At 33.3% G+C, this 18,266-nt stretch overlaps 2 protein-coding genes across 6 annotated transcripts; one reads left to right on the top strand and one right to left on the bottom strand.

Annotated features, from left to right (window-relative positions):
- Positions 1 to 1,440: 1,440 nt before the first annotated feature.
- Positions 1,441 to 4,257, bottom strand: LOC100778257 (2-hydroxyacyl-CoA lyase). The gene is made up of 2 exons (XM_003519256.5): positions 2,624 to 4,257; positions 1,441 to 1,855 (listed from the first exon to the last, which is right to left on the bottom strand). Exons 1-2 carry the CDS (start codon positions 4,007 to 4,009, stop codon positions 1,541 to 1,543), a joined length of 1,701 nt encoding a protein of 566 aa, XP_003519304.2. The 5' UTR covers positions 4,010 to 4,257; the 3' UTR covers positions 1,441 to 1,540.
- A 9,167-nt stretch (positions 4,258 to 13,424) lies between these two features.
- Positions 13,425 to 16,996, top strand: LOC100306364 (CBS domain-containing protein). 5 transcript variants are annotated; one of them, XM_041005643.1, is made up of 7 exons: positions 13,425 to 13,565; positions 13,794 to 13,950; positions 14,465 to 14,727; positions 14,828 to 14,909; positions 15,879 to 15,952; positions 16,183 to 16,243; positions 16,520 to 16,857. In XM_041005643.1, the coding sequence occupies exons 3-7, from the start codon at positions 14,470 to 14,472 to the stop codon at positions 16,660 to 16,662; spliced, it is 618 nt and encodes a 205-aa protein (XP_040861577.1). In that variant the 5' UTR covers positions 13,425 to 13,565; positions 13,794 to 13,950; positions 14,465 to 14,469; the 3' UTR covers positions 16,663 to 16,857. The 5 variants fall into 5 exon arrangements, with proteins under 5 accessions (XP_040861577.1, XP_006574340.1, NP_001237662.2 ...); XM_006574277.4 differs by having other exon boundaries at positions 14,461 to 14,727; NM_001250733.2 differs by lacking the exon at positions 13,794 to 13,950 and having other exon boundaries at positions 13,443 to 13,565; positions 14,461 to 14,727; positions 16,520 to 16,996.
- The last annotated feature ends 1,270 nt before the right edge of the window (positions 16,997 to 18,266 follow it).

Genomic DNA, 18,266 nt, shown 5'->3' with positions numbered 1-18,266 from the left:
ATGGCTTGCATTAGTAGCTTCTTATGTGCCAAAACTTGGGTTACAAGATTCAAGTATCTCAGTTAGCTTCACTGCATAGAGTAAATTCAATAACTGAGGATATCCAAGCATTCCAGTCATTGATGCAGAGTAAATCCAATAACTATGAGAGAGAATATCCAAGCATTCAAGTCACTGAAACAGGTTTTCGAAATATCAAAATGGAGAAAACAATTGCCACAGCTTCTATTGCATATCCTAGCACCTGGAGAAGTCAATTATGGCTTCCAAGTTAATGATGTACAATAGCATAATAATAATTAATAATAAAAAAAATGCATGGTTAAATGTTACTCACAGTCTCCAAATAATATTATTACTCAAATAGATGATGACAAGCTGCCAAAGAACTTTGACTCTTGAGAGTGAATTGTAGATTGATATGAGGTAATTCATTCAATTTCTGCTTCTATGACAAGCTGCCAGAGGACTTTGATTCAAGCAGGGAATTGTATGTTGATATGATATCTTATGTACTTCACTCATTTTCAGTTTTATAACTCGTTAAAACTCAAGATAGAAAAGTGATTGACATCATTTGAATCTATGAACAAGATTTTTATAGCAGACAATCCAATAATGGTACGTATTGTATATAGATATCACACTTTAAAAGAGAAAAATAGGGAACAGTTAGTGTTGTTTTAAGAGGGGCGAGAATGGAAAACTCATGAGATAGGACTAGAGTGCAAAAAAATGTCCCTCATCCTCATGTGCCCTATTTAGTAAGAAACTGGTTCTACATATTGTTGGTATAACACAGCCACCCAGGGCAGTTTATGAAAGATACCACAAACATAAAACCCTTCACCTGCTGGCAGATACTGTGGATTCCATTGGCCATCACAAACATTTGAGAGAATATCTGCTTGCTATTCGTTGCCTGCCTAGTTTGGACAGACAAAATTCAAGTCATCAGGATCACTTCAACTTGGCATTATTTGCTCTATAACAATATTTGCACCTTAATCTATGTCTCTATTTGTCTGGGAAGGTACCTCAGTAATGGTTCATCTTAAGGCCACTGGCTTACAAAAATTGGAATGTGGTTTAGGGTTCAGGTTTCAATCAAAGATTTAGGATTCTAAGTGTGATTTCAATCAAAGGTTTAGGTTCAATCAGTAGTTTCAATTGGAATCCAACTTTCTTCCAAGATTTTACAGAATCAATCTGTTGAATATTATGAAATTAACCCATTGGTTGTTTAATAATTTCTTCACCTTTAAAAAAACAACTTAAACAAAACCACAAAAAGCCATGTCAGATAATGAGGTGGCTATGGTACAAATGTTAAATTACTATTTATCCACATAAGAAGGATACTGAAACCCTTATGGTAAAGAGAATTTACTATGTTGAAGTTAAAAATATATTTCGTGATGGCTATGCTGCACCAGATAATTCAAGCATAAAAAGCCATAGGAGTACAATTTGCATTATTTGAAACCAAAAAGAAAATGATGTGAAAGGATGTTATAGAGCATTAGGCAACTAATGGGAATCAATTCTTATGTTGCATCCTCCCACTCTCTGAACCAGCATAGGGATCAATCACAACATTTACTACGGCTGGTTTCCGAGCAGAGAAGGATTCTGAAAGAGCAGACTTTAGTTCATCAGGCGTCCCAACAAGATAGCCCTTTCCACCAAAAGCTTCTATCAAAGCATGGTATCCTGCATTTGGGACAAAATCTGTGGGGGCAGGATCATCTTTGTGAGGTCCATCTATCTCCTCTGGGTGTCTACGGTCACCACCATATACGCCACCATTGTTGAAAACAATCACGACCACAGGCAGCTGGTACCGTACCAACGTCTAGATAAAAGATAGATAACAGATATATAATGTGTCACACGGAATGCTTGAAATCAGAAAATTAATTGCAGCAGTAACAACAAATGAAAGCAAAAACATATGGAACCATATGGTCATATTAATGGAGAGAATTTACATACACATATAGTAACAAAAGTATTTTATAAACTCAAAAATAAATCGTTTAACAAAATTGAATTTCTCAAAGTGTTAAACAAGAAATCCAGTTAGATAAACTAAAATCCACAAGCACTACACTTTCAAACTCGAAGAAACTTATTTTCCCAGTTCAGGCTAGAACAAGAGATATAAAAAAATTTCAAGTCTTTGGGAAAAGATAAGACCGGAAACAGCAAAACTTCATAATCACAACAAACAAGTACAATAAAAACTTGTTTAGAAGTTCTCATAAGCCAAAAAAATGTACGTATCTCATATTCTACTGTTAAGCAAGCCCAATGCATCATGAGAATTGAGATACTCTCTCATCCACATACATAGATAATGGGCACTGGGATACTATTGTTTTGTCTAATGCTTGCTGAACCACTTTTTAAAATGTCAAGGACAAGAAGGCAAATCTATTTACACCTTCATGAACATCATCCTAAAATATATTCCAACAGAAGGCAAATATGTCATGTCAATTCCAGGACTAGATTCAGTTTGCATAGGACAGCAACAGGAATATAAACGAAAATGTCACACACACATTGCACAAATACAGCTAAGAAGTTATTATGCACAAGGCATAAGTCAAGAATGTACCTCAACTTCCATAGCACTAAACCCAAATCCAGAATCTCCTTCAACTGCAACCACGAGCCGCCCGGGCTCAGCAACCGCAGCAGCAATGCAGTAACCAAGACCAACCCCCATGGTCCCCCACGTGCCAGCATCCAACCTCGTCCGGGGCTCAGTCTGAACCAACACAGACCTTCCCACATCCATGGTATTCGCCCCTTCCGAAACCACAATGGGAGCAGGGCTCCCCAAACCCGCAATGGCATCCCTTATAATCCTCATGGGCGTCAAGAAATTAAACGGCACAATGTCCTTCTTCAGCTGAACCTCCATCTTCGCCACATTGTCCTTCGCCTTGTTCGAAATCGCCTCCACCCAGGGATGCGTGCTCCCCAAGCAAAACGGATCGTCCTTAATCTCCTTGTTCAAAACCTCAATCACGTGCTTAGCATCACCAATTAACCCTAAATGAGGCTTCCTCAGCTCAATTTCCTCTTCACTCACATCCACCAAGATGAATTTCACGTCCTTCGACCATTTTGGTGGCTCACCGAAGTGTAGAAGCCAGTTGAGTCTCGCTCCAACAACAAGCGCCACGTCACACTTCCCAATCGCGAGTGACCTTGCTGCAGTAGCCGCAAGCTCGTGATTATCTGGTAAAATTCCTTTACCCATCGGAGTTGGGAGAAACGGAATCCCAGTCGAATTCACCAGCTTCGTAAGCACGTGCTCCGCACGTGCATACGCCGCTCCTTTTCCGAACACTATCAACGGCCTCTCCGCGTGTCTGAGAAGAGAAACCGCTTGTTCAATCTTTGAATTGAAAAGAGGAGGTTCGGGTTTAGGATTGGAAATCGAACGGTTATTTTCTGCTTCGGATAAGAGTTTCTCTGCTTCGGACTCGGAGATTTTTTGATGTAAGACGTCGGTGGGGAGATCTAAGTAGCAGCCACCGGGCCGGGCCGATTGGGCCCAATCGAGAACCTGGGCCACGCGGGCCGGGATTTCGGAGATATGCGAGGCTTTGACGGAGAGTTTGGTGAAGGGTTTGGTGGCTTCGATCTGGTTGAGTTCTTGAAAATCGCCGCGGCCGACGTCGTTTTGGTCGCAGGAGCCGGAGATCATGACGGTGGGCCAGGTGTTGACGGAGGCGTTGGAGAGGCCGGCGAGGCCGTGGACGCAGCCGGGGCCGGAGACGGTGAGGAACACGCCGGGGCGGCCGGTGAGGTAGCCGTAGGCGGAGGCGGCGTAGCCCGCGGACTGCTCGTTGTGAAAAGCAATGAATCTGACACCGAGCGAGACGGCGCGGTTGGCCAGCGACGTCACCGGAATCCCCACCACGCCGAACATGTGCTGCACACCGAAGCGCACCAGCGACTTGGCCGCGAGAACGTTGCCATCTATCTCCATTGAAAAGCTTCGAGTGTTTCTGATTTTGGAGACTTACGTGGAAACTGATAGGACTTACTATTGTTCTGTGGAATTGTGATTTGGCTTTTGAGTTGGGATCTGTATTTATATATATGAGTTTCGAATTGGAACAGCACGATGCTGAATTAGGACTTAGGATAGGAGCAAGAGGAAGCACGCTTTGGTTCCACCGAACCCACTCAGATAAGTGATTCTCAGATAAGTGATAACCAAAACCAAACTGTGTTAGAAAATTATAATAGTATGAAAATCTTGCAAAATATTTACACACGTGTATGATGAGATGTCACTGTCCGTGATAAGAAAAAAAATTAAGTATGGATTTTTTTATTACAATATAATTTAATTACTACTATTTTAATCTTTTAACTCATTTAATTTTATTCTCTTATTTTTAAAATGTTCAACTTAATTCTCTAATTATTATTGTTATTGTATTTTTATGGTGATTTTCAATTTATCTTAACATGATTTTAATAAATAAATGAAGTACTATTTATTATTTTTTTTAATGATGTCTTTGAAAATATTATTGAGAAACTAGATAATAATTACTAAAAACCATTATTGAGAGACAACTGCAGTAATTTTTAATGCGTCCTTGACGTGGTTTTTAATATATAAAAAAATCTATATTATGTTTTTAATTGATATCCTAACAAGTCGTAGTTTCTCCCTTTTTTTTTTGTTGCTGTAATCGTAGTTTCTCCCTAATTGTTTGTACAATTGTATTGTATAGATTGAAGGAGGCTAAAATAATAATAAAAATATTAAGCACAATTTATTCCTTGTATCTAGAGTGAATGACAAACTAGCCCTTAAAAGAAGCAAAATTGTTCTTTGCAATTCAACACGTGCAATCATTTGGCATGCATGACTGCGATAATTGATACAACGTGTAGTAACTTGATTTGCTTGTGAATCTAAATTTATAATAGAATTTAAAATATTTAGAAATTATCATCTTTGATTAATTTGGTTTTCAAAATTTGTAAATATTTTTTTATTTTATCATAATTATGAAAAAAATAAAAATCAAAATAATTATTTTTTAGAAATATTAAAGACTAAAATATTTTTTTATAACTTTAAGAATAAAATCGATTAGTATATTTTTTTGTGTGAAAAAAGTTTACCATTTTGGAAATTAACTTGATATTTTAATATTATTTACTGTATTTATTGAAAGACACGTTAACACTTAAAAAAGAAGCAAAATTGTTCTTTAGCCATTCCGCTGAGTCCAGCTCTCCACCAGTTACACCCTGGTCATCCTCAGCCACCAATGGGTCATGACAGAAGTACAACTACTTACTTTTTGTCTCATAAATTATGTACGGAATTAAATGGTGTTTCTTTTTTCTGTGTTTTTTTTTTCTCTCACAAAAATTTGATTAGGGGGACTAAACTAATAGACAAACTCTTCTTTGCCAACCATTGTCACTCGCTTCTCCCCTTTGTGAAATCAAATGCTAACAGCCAGGCAACACTTCCTTTTAATTTTTTTATTACACATAAGCAATGATTTTTTTTTAATTGTATGTTTAACTTTATGGTTACCAATTTTTTTAAATTACAACGTATTTTAACTTTTAGTCAACTAAATTATAAGTGTTTTGGATTAATTTTAAAGTTGATTAAACTTTAACACACTCTCTACATTATCTCTACTCTCTATACATGTTTTCAAACAAAATATATTGAATATGTCTTTTGATTGACCAGTAGATAATCAATCACTCAGATATACTTGTTTCACTCATTTAACCACTATTTAATACTAAGGAATCTTCAACCTTATGCTTAATCCTTTAAACTATTTTACTACTTTATTAAGCTCAAAGTTTACTTCAAAGTCGAGTACTTTCATATGATCACTCTCGTAATGCAGTTGAGCATGAGCATCACTATTGCTATTGAGTTATTGAAGAACTAGATCTCAAGTTAACATCTTATATTTTCTTAAATTTAAATGTAGTCAAGCTTTGAATAAACCATACCTAGTGTTTTATATTCACAATGAGCATATAGGAACTTGCACATTTCCTTGTAAGCTAAGCGTTGGAGAATATACAAGCTCCACATACATAGGAAAAAATAGAGAAAAATGTATATAAGTTGGGATAGTATATTAAGTCTAGAGTTTTTAGATAATATGATACCTCTCATACTAAAATATTGGCCTCAACCACATTCTCTTATTGAGTCAATAAGTCTATCTTAAATTTATTATTAGATTACTTACCATACATAATATTTACGTATCAAGTCAAATAATATTGGATATAAATAAGTGTATTAGAAAAAAAATTAAAGTCTCATGTAAAAGTAAAAAATAATCCACATCATATAAGCCTAATAACTTTTAAATTTGAATTTGACTCTAACTTATATTTTATAAAAATGAATCATTCAATAGTACTTTGTTATTTGTTGATAAAAAAAGTTCATAAAATCTTGAAAATAATTTTACAGAAAAAAGTAGGAAAAACACTTATTTTTTTAAGAGAAATATATGTTAATTATGACCTTAAAAAATTATTAGATTAAATATTTTTTTATTTTGATCAAATTAATTTAAAGATACCTGAATTATTTAGTAATTTTTATTAGGTTCTTAAATTATTTTTTTAATTGAGTCTCTTGAATTCCTGTTTATTTTTTAATCAGGTCTGTACTGAGACGTAATTAAAAAAATTCAAGGACTTAATTAAAAAAAACTAATTTAGTGATGTATTTAACATTGACTAATAGTTTAAATTTAATTCAAAATTTACAAGTCTCTACAACCTATAATTCTTTCTTTTGCATGTCAGTATTCACACTTTTGTAGATTGAAAATAATGAAAATACTAAGTTTAGGACCTGCAGAACTGGAAAGGTGAGAGTACTTGATTGTAGAGTTAAAAATATTAGTCCGTAGAGAATTGAGAATTAGTAGTTTTAATTGAATATCTAAATTATGTCAAATTTCAAATAAGTTTCAGAAACTTTTTTTTAAATGGTCCCTTCAACTTATATTTATTTTTTTAATTAGGTCTCAAGCATAGAACTAATTAAAAAAATACAAGTGCATGACCCAGTTAAAAAAAAATAGTCCAGACACCTAATTAAATTTTGTCAAATAATTTATGAACTTGCAAATTAATTTAAGTTTTTTATTTTTATTTATCAATTTCAAAAGAAAAAATTTATTTATCCGTTACTTTTAAGTTTCAAATTATTATTAATTACTATATTCTCAATCATCTCTTATAAAAGAATATAGTTTGTGAAATATATAACTGATAATAAATTAGTAACTATGAATAATTTCAATATAAAGGAAGTAAATAATTATTTTTAATTTATGTATAACTTCTTCTTTTTTTTACCATTATGTATAATAATTTTAAAAAATAAATACAAAAATATTTTTGTGACGGAATAATTATATAATACAAAATACTTAAAACATATATTTCGTGAATCAAATTAATTGGGTTACCTAATTATTAGGAGAGAAAAAAACGAAACCAGTGTCATTTTGCTGACCCATATGGGGACTACCCTTCCCCACTAAAAGACAAAGGTTCACAGGTTTAGGTGTCCAGATGAACCGAATCACGACCAGCAGCAGCCATCGCAAATATTTATTTGCATCGATAAGTGTTTTTTTTTCCTTTTATAGGATTATGTTTTAGTTAATCTAATTCGAATTGGGTACAATTATTACAGATTGAAATTTTGATAAGTGTTTTTTAAAGATTATATTACTAACCTTTCGGAAAAGTTTATTTGAAAAAAAAAATACTCCTTTTTATTTTATTTATACACTGAAATTGGACATTTTTTCCGGCATGGGTTTTGCACATTATATTTTTAGATTATTATGGTTTGAAAACCTTAAGCGGCATTGGTTAAGAAATTTTGTATGATATACATACTTTATTGTGCACATTGATAAATGCATATTAATAGTATAAATTTATAGCTTTTCTGTCTCTAAATTATAAATTTGAGCTTTTTTAACTTTATTTTAATGTATTATTGCATATTTTTATTATTTTACATTTATAAGTTAGTATTTATTTTATTATTAATTTGTGTAAAATTTTCATAGTTTGACTTTGAGGGTCAACATTGGGCACTATTAAGATAAAAAGTTATTGTTTTAAGAATCTTAAGCATTGAATTGCTACATCAAGCACCAAGTATCTGAATTAGATATTATTTAGATGTCATTTTTTTACGATAAAAATGTTGATGTTATTAATCGGTAGAAGCAATAGTGTTTACATCACAAGATATGATTTGGTCCAATTGGCGAGAGACCTCCTCCAACCAGCATTAATCTAAATAAACAAAAGCCAAATTAGCTAGGCAATGGGCTGCAATGTTTCCCACTTCTCTTGGTGAAGAGAAGCTTATCCCTATAAGGATCACGAAAAGTCTTCTACAATCATCGACTAGTCCATGGAATAACTGCCTACCACGATCCTCTTTGTTTCTCCAACAATAATAGAGATTCAAATAGTATGTTTTGTATTGAATCCCAGTTGGGCACAATTCGTTTGCTTTTAAGATCATCCACCTGAATGTTGCAACTTCTAGTTCTCTAATCTCTATACCAGCCTCAAGCCAAAATGTAGCATCTCTAATGGCTTGCCCAAGGGAGTCCCAAGCAATCATCCCTTACCTTGTACCTCCATTCCTCCTAACAAATGTATTAAAATTAAAGTTGTAGTTACCTTCTTGGGGAGTTAACCACACCTTTGTGTTTTGGGCCACTGGGGTGGGGTCTGCACAATCCTAGTAGCTTTTGATTTCCTCAAGTTGGAGAATATTTTACCTAAAATTTGTTCACATTCCATGGTTATGCCATTGAACACCATCTGGTTTCTTGATGCCCATATTGCCTAGGCTAGAGTCACTAACATGTCTTTTGTCTCTTCCTCTACATTCTTCGTCCAAAACGAAAAATCACTCATTGAAATCAACCAAATTTCCCTTGATTGATGTGCATCCCTAGTGGGGACGCTAACCATATCCATTGCATAACATCTTTGATTTTTAACTTCTTTTCGGCTTTCACATTACGACACTTCATGCGGTGTCACTTTACTCAACATCCTTGTTGATCAAAACCCTCCACCTATTAGAATCCTCTGTAGATAGCCTTTTCCAAGACCTCAAAAACCAGATCTGTCTACTTTCAGGATCAATGAATAACCCAACAAATCAACACAAGACTTTTCAGTGTGTTTTGTCCTTACTCACACGCTTTACAAGAAACTTCTCATAAGTTATCTTCAACTGTACAATCTCATACCTACACGGCTGGATTCCTTTCTTTACAATGTGATTCGTTGGGGTGTAACATGTCCACTAGCTTCCACCTAATTCGTCCTTGAACCACATCATACTGAGAGAGAGGTTTACTCTGATACCATTTCTAACATCCTTGATTTTTACTTCTTGGCAGCTTTCACACTATGACACTTCACGCGGTAGCACTTCACTCAACATCCTTGTTAGTTAGAACCCTCCACTTGTTAGAACCCTTCGTAGGTAGCCTTTTTGAGACCTTGAAAATCATCTCTGCCTGCTTTCAGGATCAATGACTGACCCCACAAACCAAAACAATAATTTTTAGCATGTTTTGTTCTCACTCGCACGTTTTTCGAGAAATTTTCTAAAAGGTTATCCATCCCATTACTACCTCAAGCTATGAAGTTCTTAAGTGATGGACTATCAAAAAGTATATGCATCTTGATGGTATAGGTAGTACTAATTAATTATTTGAAGTCATCCTTAACTAGATAGTCTCATACATGTACAGCCTTTGAATCTCTCTCATTCTAGTGTGTTTTGATCGGGGTGTTGCATGCCCACCAATTTCCTCCTGGTTCAATCAAGGATGTTATAAATGGTATTAGAGCAAAACTCTCTCCCAGTATGATGTGGTTTGAACATGAACCAGGAGAAAGCTAGTGGGCATGTAACACCTCGATTGAATCACACCAGAATGAGAGGGATTTAGAGGTTGTACAACTATGAGATTGTACAGTTGAGGATAACTTAAAAGAATTAATTAGTACTACCTATACCATCAAGATGCATCTACTTTTATGTAGTCCATCACTTGAAAACTTCATAGTTAAGCATGCTTGACTTGGAGTAGTTATGGGATGAATGACATTCTAGGAAGATTCTTGTAAAGCGTGTGAGTGAAGACAAAACATGTTGAAAAGTCTTGTGTTGGTTTGTAGGATCAATCATTGATCTTGGAAGTAGGTAGAGTTGTATATCAATGAACTTCTATGAAATGGTTTCACGAGTTTAGCTAATTGTCTAAATCATGGGATATCATTGAGAAATAGGAATCTATGCTATCAAAAGATTTCCTGTGATTCTTTCTATGAAGGGTTTTGACCGATGGAAGGTTCTAACCAAAAAGGAGTTGAGTGCAGTGTCACCGTGTGAAATATCGTAATGTGAGAGTCGCTAAGAAGTCAACAACCAAAGATGTTACACGTTGCACCAAAGAACACATAACCAAAGCATGCATTAAGTCTTCCTCCTCACTACCACATCTTGAGCACATGTGATCGTCAAGGATTTTCCTCTTTAGAAGGTTGTTATGTGTTGGTAGAATCTAAGAACATGCTCTTCAAATAAAGTTTTTGCACTTTGGAAGAGCATTTCCTTTCCAAACCAAGCTTCATATTTTCGTGGGGCCATTAGAGCCTGACTTAACTGGGCTAAATCTAGTTTGTGCAATATGGTAGCCTGAACGAATCGTGTATATACCATTATTGGAGTGTTTCCATGCCAACCAATCATCGCAGTAGCTGATTTTGAGGGAAAGTGCTTTAATATGGCCAACTACTTCCATAGGGAATATATTGTCGACAAGATCCACATTCCACTTCCCAACTTCATCTCACATCAGGTAATTGACCACCATCTCTCTATTCACCTTATCACCCTCTACTAGAACTCAATTCCCTAGAAGATTTGGAACCCATTTATCTTTAAACACCTTCACCACACGCCCATTACCTATCCTCCAGATACAACCTTCACCAATAATCCATTTGGCCACCATGATACTAGACCATGAGAAGCTAAGTTTATATCCTTCCCCACCGTCCCCAACATTGATTTAGGGAAACATTTACCTTTCAAGACTCTGGCTAAAAGAGAGTTTTCATCCACCATAATCCTCCAGTATTGTTTCATTACCAGAGCAACATTAAAGGCCTCTACAAATCTGAAACCCATACCACCTTCTGACTTGCGCCTTGTTATCTTCTTCAAGCTTTGCCAATGGAATTTTTGTTTCCATCCACATCTCCACCCCAAAAGAAATGAGCTGCCATATTCTCAATCTCATTACACAAGGATTAGGGCAAGAGGGAACACCCCATAACATAGGTGAGAATGGATTGCACTATTGATTTAATCAGGATCTCACATCCTGCTCTAAACATTGTGTTAGAGGTCTTAAGATAGAAGACAAGAGATTCTTTTCAAAATATTCAAAGTTTTTGTGACTTAGAAGAAGTTTTGTAGAGTTTTAGATGCTAGAAACTCTAACGATTTGAAAGGAGTTAGATAGCATCAATATGACTTTTACCTGCTCTCTTTGTATAACTAAAGTCTAAAATCCTCTAGTTTAAGGTTAATGAATATGACTTGAATTTCAACATAGTTTGGGGTTATTTTTCTAATATAATTGAATTTTTGCATTGTGTGTATCTATCTTTTTATTTTTTTTACTTTTCTTTAGTTTCTATAGTTATAGAAATGGATAATTGATTTTAATTGGTGCTAGGACTGTGATATGTCCTAGATTTATGTGTATCCAAGAATATAATATTTGATATATAAGTTCTTTAAGTTTTTTTTTCTATTTAAAGAAGAAGAATTTCTGCATTCACAAAAAAAAGAATTTCTTTTTATTTTTGAAGAAGAAAACTCAAAATAATAATTATTTTGGAATAATTTTTTTGCTTATATGACAATTATAATGAGACAAATGGAGTAATACTTCATTCATCCTATAATAATAGTTGTGTAAGAAGTAGAAAAATTATCTCAAAATAATTGTCATTTTAATTTTTTAGTGTAACATTAATTATTATTTTTTAATTTATATGTCTTATAATATTAATGATATGGACTAAAAAAATGAATTAATGATAATAAGATTAATTTTGTAAAAATATTATTCTTTTCCACTTTTTTATTGATATTTCTTAATTTGTGTAAAACAATTTAGAACAACAATATAATATAATGAAAGAAGTAATAAAAATGGGAGAAGGCTACAAGATAACACATATTTCTAACCAAAATTACGAGTTTTATCTTATTTCCTTGCAAATCTGTGCATATTAGAGTGAAAGTTTTTGGTCATGGGATTCACCTACTCTCTTTCGTCTCTAATTATAAAATTCTTTTAAAAAAATTATTTATTATTTTTTTAAAAATTATTTTCTAATTTTTAGATATATTAATAATTTTTCACCTATATACCCTTAATCAAGTGTTCTTTCTCCAAATATTAATAAAAATTAATTAAATATGATAATACAAATAATTGATATATTTAATATAATTAATTAAATTAATTATTTTTTTAAAGAGATAGAAATTAGTTAAAATAATTTTTTAATTAAAGATAGAAAAAATATTTTTTATAACTATATTAGCCGACCTGAATTAGTTAAAAAAAATCTTATATTCAAGAATCCGATAAAATATAAACCAATTTATAAGTTTTATTCTTTGCATTTAATAAAACGTATTTAGGATTCACTTAAACATAAAATACATGAAAGTACGTGAATTGTATTAACTTAAAAAAAAATGAAGATTCCCGGTAAGTTTTAATAACAAATTAGCACACAACATTAATGTTAGGTAACAGATAAGATCGTGTAATAAATCATAAACACATCTTTTTCATTCTCTCTTCAATGATTTTGCTGTAAGAAATAATTTCTTCTTTTTCGTTTTTAGTAAAGTTAATAATCTAAAATTTGAATCTTTATAGAGATTAAAACATTTTAAGCTAATTATACATGTTGTATTTCTAATTTAATTAGACATATATAATCCACTTACTAATAAGTAAAAAGTTCATTACTAACATAATTTTTTTTAAATCTGAAGATTCTCAAATATTTAAAAGTTAAACATAATCAGATATACAACATTAACAATTGGATAACAGATGAGATAGGGTGTCAGCATCACTCACTCACTCACACCTAATTGCAAATTGCAATAATTATAATAACTAGACATAATAATAATAATAAAAAAATAGTAATAATATGGATAATGTCATGATCCAAAAGTATAGTGGGGCCCCACTCTCACGGTTATTGTGAGAGATTTTTAGGAACAAGTCAAGTGTTATCAGTGTCTTACGAGTGTAGGGCTCAGCTCAGCCATATTCTATCTCCACGCCGCTAACTCTCTCTCACACTCAGTCTCTGTGTCTCTCTCTCTTTCACACCCTTCACTTTACTCTCTCTCTCTGGTATTCTCCTTTTTCCTCTGATCTATGTACTTTCTTTTGTTTGAGCTCTGTAAATGAAGGATCTGAATAGTTGATATGTGTTGTTTTGAGTAATCATGAATAAAGTCTAAGTGTCCACGTCTCACCTGTCTAAATTTAATTAATAAGGGATACCTTGAAATGAAAATGAAGGTTCTTTCATGGATTTAGTTTTAGTTAACGTTGTGTTATTGATGCTGATGTGTGTAGGGTCGTGTTGTGGTTAACTGTGTTGATTGATTTGGTTTCTGGGGGACCAGTTTGGTTTTTGGTTTTGGTAAGCTTTTATATATATATATACATCCAATCCATGATGAGCCTTTGGTGATCTAAAGAAGCAAATCTGAATAGAGAGGAGAGAGCAGAGGTGAGAGTGTGATTCAGTTTTCACTGTTCATTTTTTTGGATTCGATCTGTAGATTCTGCTTTTGTTTCATTGCTTTTTTTATAAAAAAAAATAATTATTTTGACATACTTTCAGCTTCGGATACTTGTGACTTGAAAGGTGATTGGATGCTCTTCTCTGGCATGTCTCAGTTTTCATGTTTGAGATTCTTTTTGTTCTTCTTTGAATTAGTGAAGTTGAGTAAATCAAATGGTTTCTATGATTTGATCCAATTGTTTTTTTAATTGGACAAGAGAATGATTTGGTTCTCCTTTTGAACTTTGAAGATGCAGTCCTGAATCTAATTGAAGCAATTGATTCTGTCTGTGACTCCAAAACTAATTCTAAAGTACCTTTCAGTATGCATGTACTTAGATCCTGTCCAATTCTTTGCAGAGTGCTTGCTCATCACTTTTTTCCCATAAATCTTTGCATTCATAGACTTGAGACTAATTAAATTGCAAATTCTGATATGTGCTATCTGGTTATTAGACAGCTAAAATGCAAGGAGGAATGAGATCATTTTTGTCACATGGGAATGTCATTAGAAATGCTGTTCTACAACGCGTGCGCATGGTGAACCCCCTGCTACAGACAATTGCCTCTTCGCGGTTTGAATCTGTTACGCCTGCTCGCATTGAGGAGCATGGTTTTGAGAGCACCACAATTTCAGACATCTTGAATGATAAAGGCAAGGGTGCTGATGGCTCCTGGCTTTGGTGCACCACAGATGATACTGTTTACGATGCTGTTAAATCAGTAATGGATATTTGATTTTGTTTTCAATTTTTGTATTGCAGTAAATCTGTAGGTGTTTATACAGGATTGATGAAAATTGCTGCATTGACCTCCATTGCAGATGACCCAAAACAATGTTGGAGCTTTGGTTGTTGTGAAATCTGACGCGAATAAGGCAATTGCAGGAATTATTACTGAAAGAGGTACCTGAAAAAATAAGGATGTAAATATTTTGTTTTGGGTACTGTGATATATTGTCTAATGGATAATTTGGTTTTATTTACAAAAATATTGGCTTATGCCATTAAAAATTGTGCTTATCTATTAGGTGTACTAAATGTCTAAATCATATTGAAATTGATTTTTGGATCTTTACTTGGATCAAGAACATTGAATTATGAAGTAATGACTTAACTTAATCAATAGTTGATGACCCTAAGGAATAATTTTATGAGTCCTTCTGAAGGGTGTTTAAAGTGACTTTTCCTCTTAGAATTAAGCGGAGTTTATTAAATGAATTTCTGTAAGGAATCAAAAGATGCATGTGCAATATCTTTTATGCTAGTATGTCCCTATAGAATTCTAAGGAAATGCAAAGTAGTGAATTTAAATGTTCTATGTTATAGAAACAAAGAAAGAGTGAGAAAAACTGCATTTTTATGCTCTTTCATCTCTTGCTCCCTATCCTTGCCATCTATGATCCCAAAATTCTATACAATCTTCGGGAACGAATTTCAGTAAGATAGTTCAACTCTACTACATCTTTTGCACAATCGAGCAACATATGCATAATTGCATAACTGAACAAGCAAAATGAGATTGTCGTGCTTGACACTGTTGGCATTTGGCACCCTGTAAATACAAGAAAGATGACAACAAGATGGGTGATATTAATCCAATGGTGCTATTGGCATTTGAGAATCTTTATCATGTGCTGTAAATACCTGCATGTGCTTTGACCAGAATAATATGATTTGTGTTGGGAAAGCAAAATTGGCTAACTAGCCAATGATCCTGAAAAAGACATACAATGTAGTGGAGGAAAATTGTGTGGGTTTTTATCAATATATTATTGGATGCAGTTAAATGGTCTAAATATCTACAGCACTGTAGGTTGATTATGTTTGTCCCTGGGTCATTTATGTTAACTATTTGGTCTTCTTTTCATCCAGATTACTTAAGAAAGATCATCGTGCAGGGAAGATCATCCAAGTCTACTAAGGTTGGAGATATTATGACTGAAGAGGTATATATCATTGGACTTTTTGTGTTTAGTTCAACTTATTTGGAGAAATAGTGGCTTATTTTTGCCAGCTTGCTGAAAGAGCTTTTGAGAAATGAAAAAATATTTTTTCATAATTAAGCTTTACCAAACTTGCTATTATTGTATAGGGAACCTGCAATTAAACTGTTCCCCTAGTTATTGGTTCCTCAATTCATGATATCTAAACTAAAATTCGAATGTCCTTGCTGCAGAACAAACTTATCACAGTCACCCCTGATACCAAAGTTCTGCAGGCTATGCAACTGATGACTGGTATGTGTGAGCTTTTACACTGTCAATTAATAAAAAATTATTATTGGTATGACTTCTGAGATAGTTACTATTATAAAAGTTAAACAAACTTATCATACATTCCGGTTTGTAATTGGATGACAGTATAGAAAAACTTCACATTATCAGCGCATGTATTATTCATTCTAAAAGATATCATATAACTTGACAATGATCATTATTATGATTTGAAACAAAGAGAGATGATATAAGCATGCTTGTAACTCATGTTTCTTCTCTTATTTTGGTATTTTTTAGACAATAGAATCAGGCACATCCCCGTGATTGATGAAAAAGGGATGATTGGCATGGTGTCCATTGGAGATGTGGTTCGTGCTGTGGTGCGTGAGCACCGACAAGAGGTCGAGCGCTTGAATGCTTTCATACAAGGTGGTTATTAGATAATGATGATGAAAAATTCTCAAGGGCACTCAAGCTAATTTGAATTATGTAATAAGCTTGAGTGCTTGTAAATATGTTATGGCCACAGAGCCTTCTTGTTTGCTTTCCTGTAATTTCAGTTTTATGGGCATTAACCCGATGGAGTAGCAGCATGTTAATAATAACAACTGGATGCAGTTTGAATTTGTTTTGAATCATTTTTCACTAGTGAGTGCATGGACACAGTTTGCAAATGTTCACTTTTTTTTTTGTTTTTGCCGTATCAGGAAATTATGCTACAGTTGAAAATGCTACTTTTAGAAATATTATTACAAAAGTATTTAAAAAATATTCAGTTTGGTTAATTATGAAAAAGAACTTAGTTCAATTTTTTAGAGTAATTGTTTGATTGATTAGTTTGTTTTCTTGTACTATTTTAGCATTTACTTTTATACTAGAAGATGAGTGATGCTGATGCATGTGTTATAGCCGCGAAGTTTTACCGTGGCAGTTGAAGGTTTAACGTAGCTCCTCTTTTATTTGGGCCTGAAGACTGAAATATGAGGGTTTGGGCAGAGTTAAATGAATTTAACTTTTCATATTAATTAATAAAAAAAATCATAACCTTCCTCCATTATACAAGAAAATTCAAAACTTTAATGATCTGAGAAAAGTCCATATTTTTCAATGAACATAAAACAATAATATAAACTAAAGAAATCATAATACTTTTAAACTACTACCGCATATTAATCTCTTTAATTTTTTAATACAAAAAATAGAGAAATTAAACTAAATATTATAACTTTCAATAAAAAAAACTGAAAAATTATATATATATAATTCTGAGGAGATTTGGGTGGGGAGTGTACTGTATATGCGTCTATTAAAAAAATTGTTAACAATATATTTAATAACACAAATTGTCAACTATAATTTCTTGGAAATCATGTAATTAGGAATGGGAAGAGTGAGATCCATATTATTTTGCCAGTCTCAATACATTTTAACTAGTAATAAAGATTGTATTAGAAAGTATTATGTTTATTGTTTATTTTAAAAATAATATCATACAGATTAAGAAATATAAGTAATTTTGTTTTATATTTTTAAAGAATAAATAAATATGAATAAAAGTTATAATAAGGGAAAAATAGAAAGGAATGGAAGTGATATATTCTTAATATTTTGAAAATTATTAATGGGCCGAGCTACGTGTAATGTGTCCATTTTATTATTATGGGGTCTTGTTATTCACACATTCTTTTATATTCTCACCCGTATAGTTTTTGTTTTAAATTAAATTCCTAAAATACCCCACTTTATTCAACCCTTCGCACCTCCCTTTTTAAACTCCTTCCCTTCCTACCTCCAACCTTTTTGCACTCCCTTTCTCCCATTCCTCTCTTGTCACACACCTTCGTCTTCCTCTTTACACTTTGCCCCTCTTTGCACCCTTCCGTCTTCCTCTTCCTCTCGCACTTCACATAGGTGAGTTTGCTCCCTCTTCTTTTGTCTTTGTGTGGTGTAATGAAAACTTATTTTCATTGTGTATTTGAACTTCATACACAATGAACATAAGTTTCTATTGTATTGACAATGACAAAAAGAAAAGGGAAGGGGG

Source organism: Glycine max, chromosome 2, assembly GCF_000004515.6.
Source record: "Glycine max cultivar Williams 82 chromosome 2, Glycine_max_v4.0, whole genome shotgun sequence".
Lineage (NCBI taxonomy): Eukaryota > Viridiplantae > Streptophyta > Magnoliopsida > Fabales > Fabaceae > Glycine > Glycine max.
Note: the sequence above shows the minus strand (reverse complement) of the source record. Positions and strands in the feature narration are given on the sequence as shown.

Excerpts from the sequence above, each read along its gene's own strand:
- LOC100778257 (XM_003519256.5), bottom strand. The coding sequence starts at position 4,009 with ATGGAGATAGATGGCAACGTTCTCGCGGCCAAGTCGCTGGTGCGCTTC. Across the intron at positions 1,856-2,623 it reads TTAGTGCTATGGAAGTTGAG|ACGTTGGTACGGTACCAGCT; the intron begins GTACATTCTTGA and ends TCTTTTATCTAG.
- LOC100306364 (NM_001250733.2), top strand. The coding sequence starts at position 14,470 with ATGCAAGGAGGAATGAGATCATTTTTGTCACATGGGAATGTCATTAGA. Across the intron at positions 15,953-16,182 it reads GAGATATTATGACTGAAGAG|AACAAACTTATCACAGTCAC; the intron begins GTATATATCATT and ends TCCTTGCTGCAG. Across the intron at positions 16,244-16,519 it reads GGCTATGCAACTGATGACTG|ACAATAGAATCAGGCACATC; the intron begins GTATGTGTGAGC and ends GGTATTTTTTAG.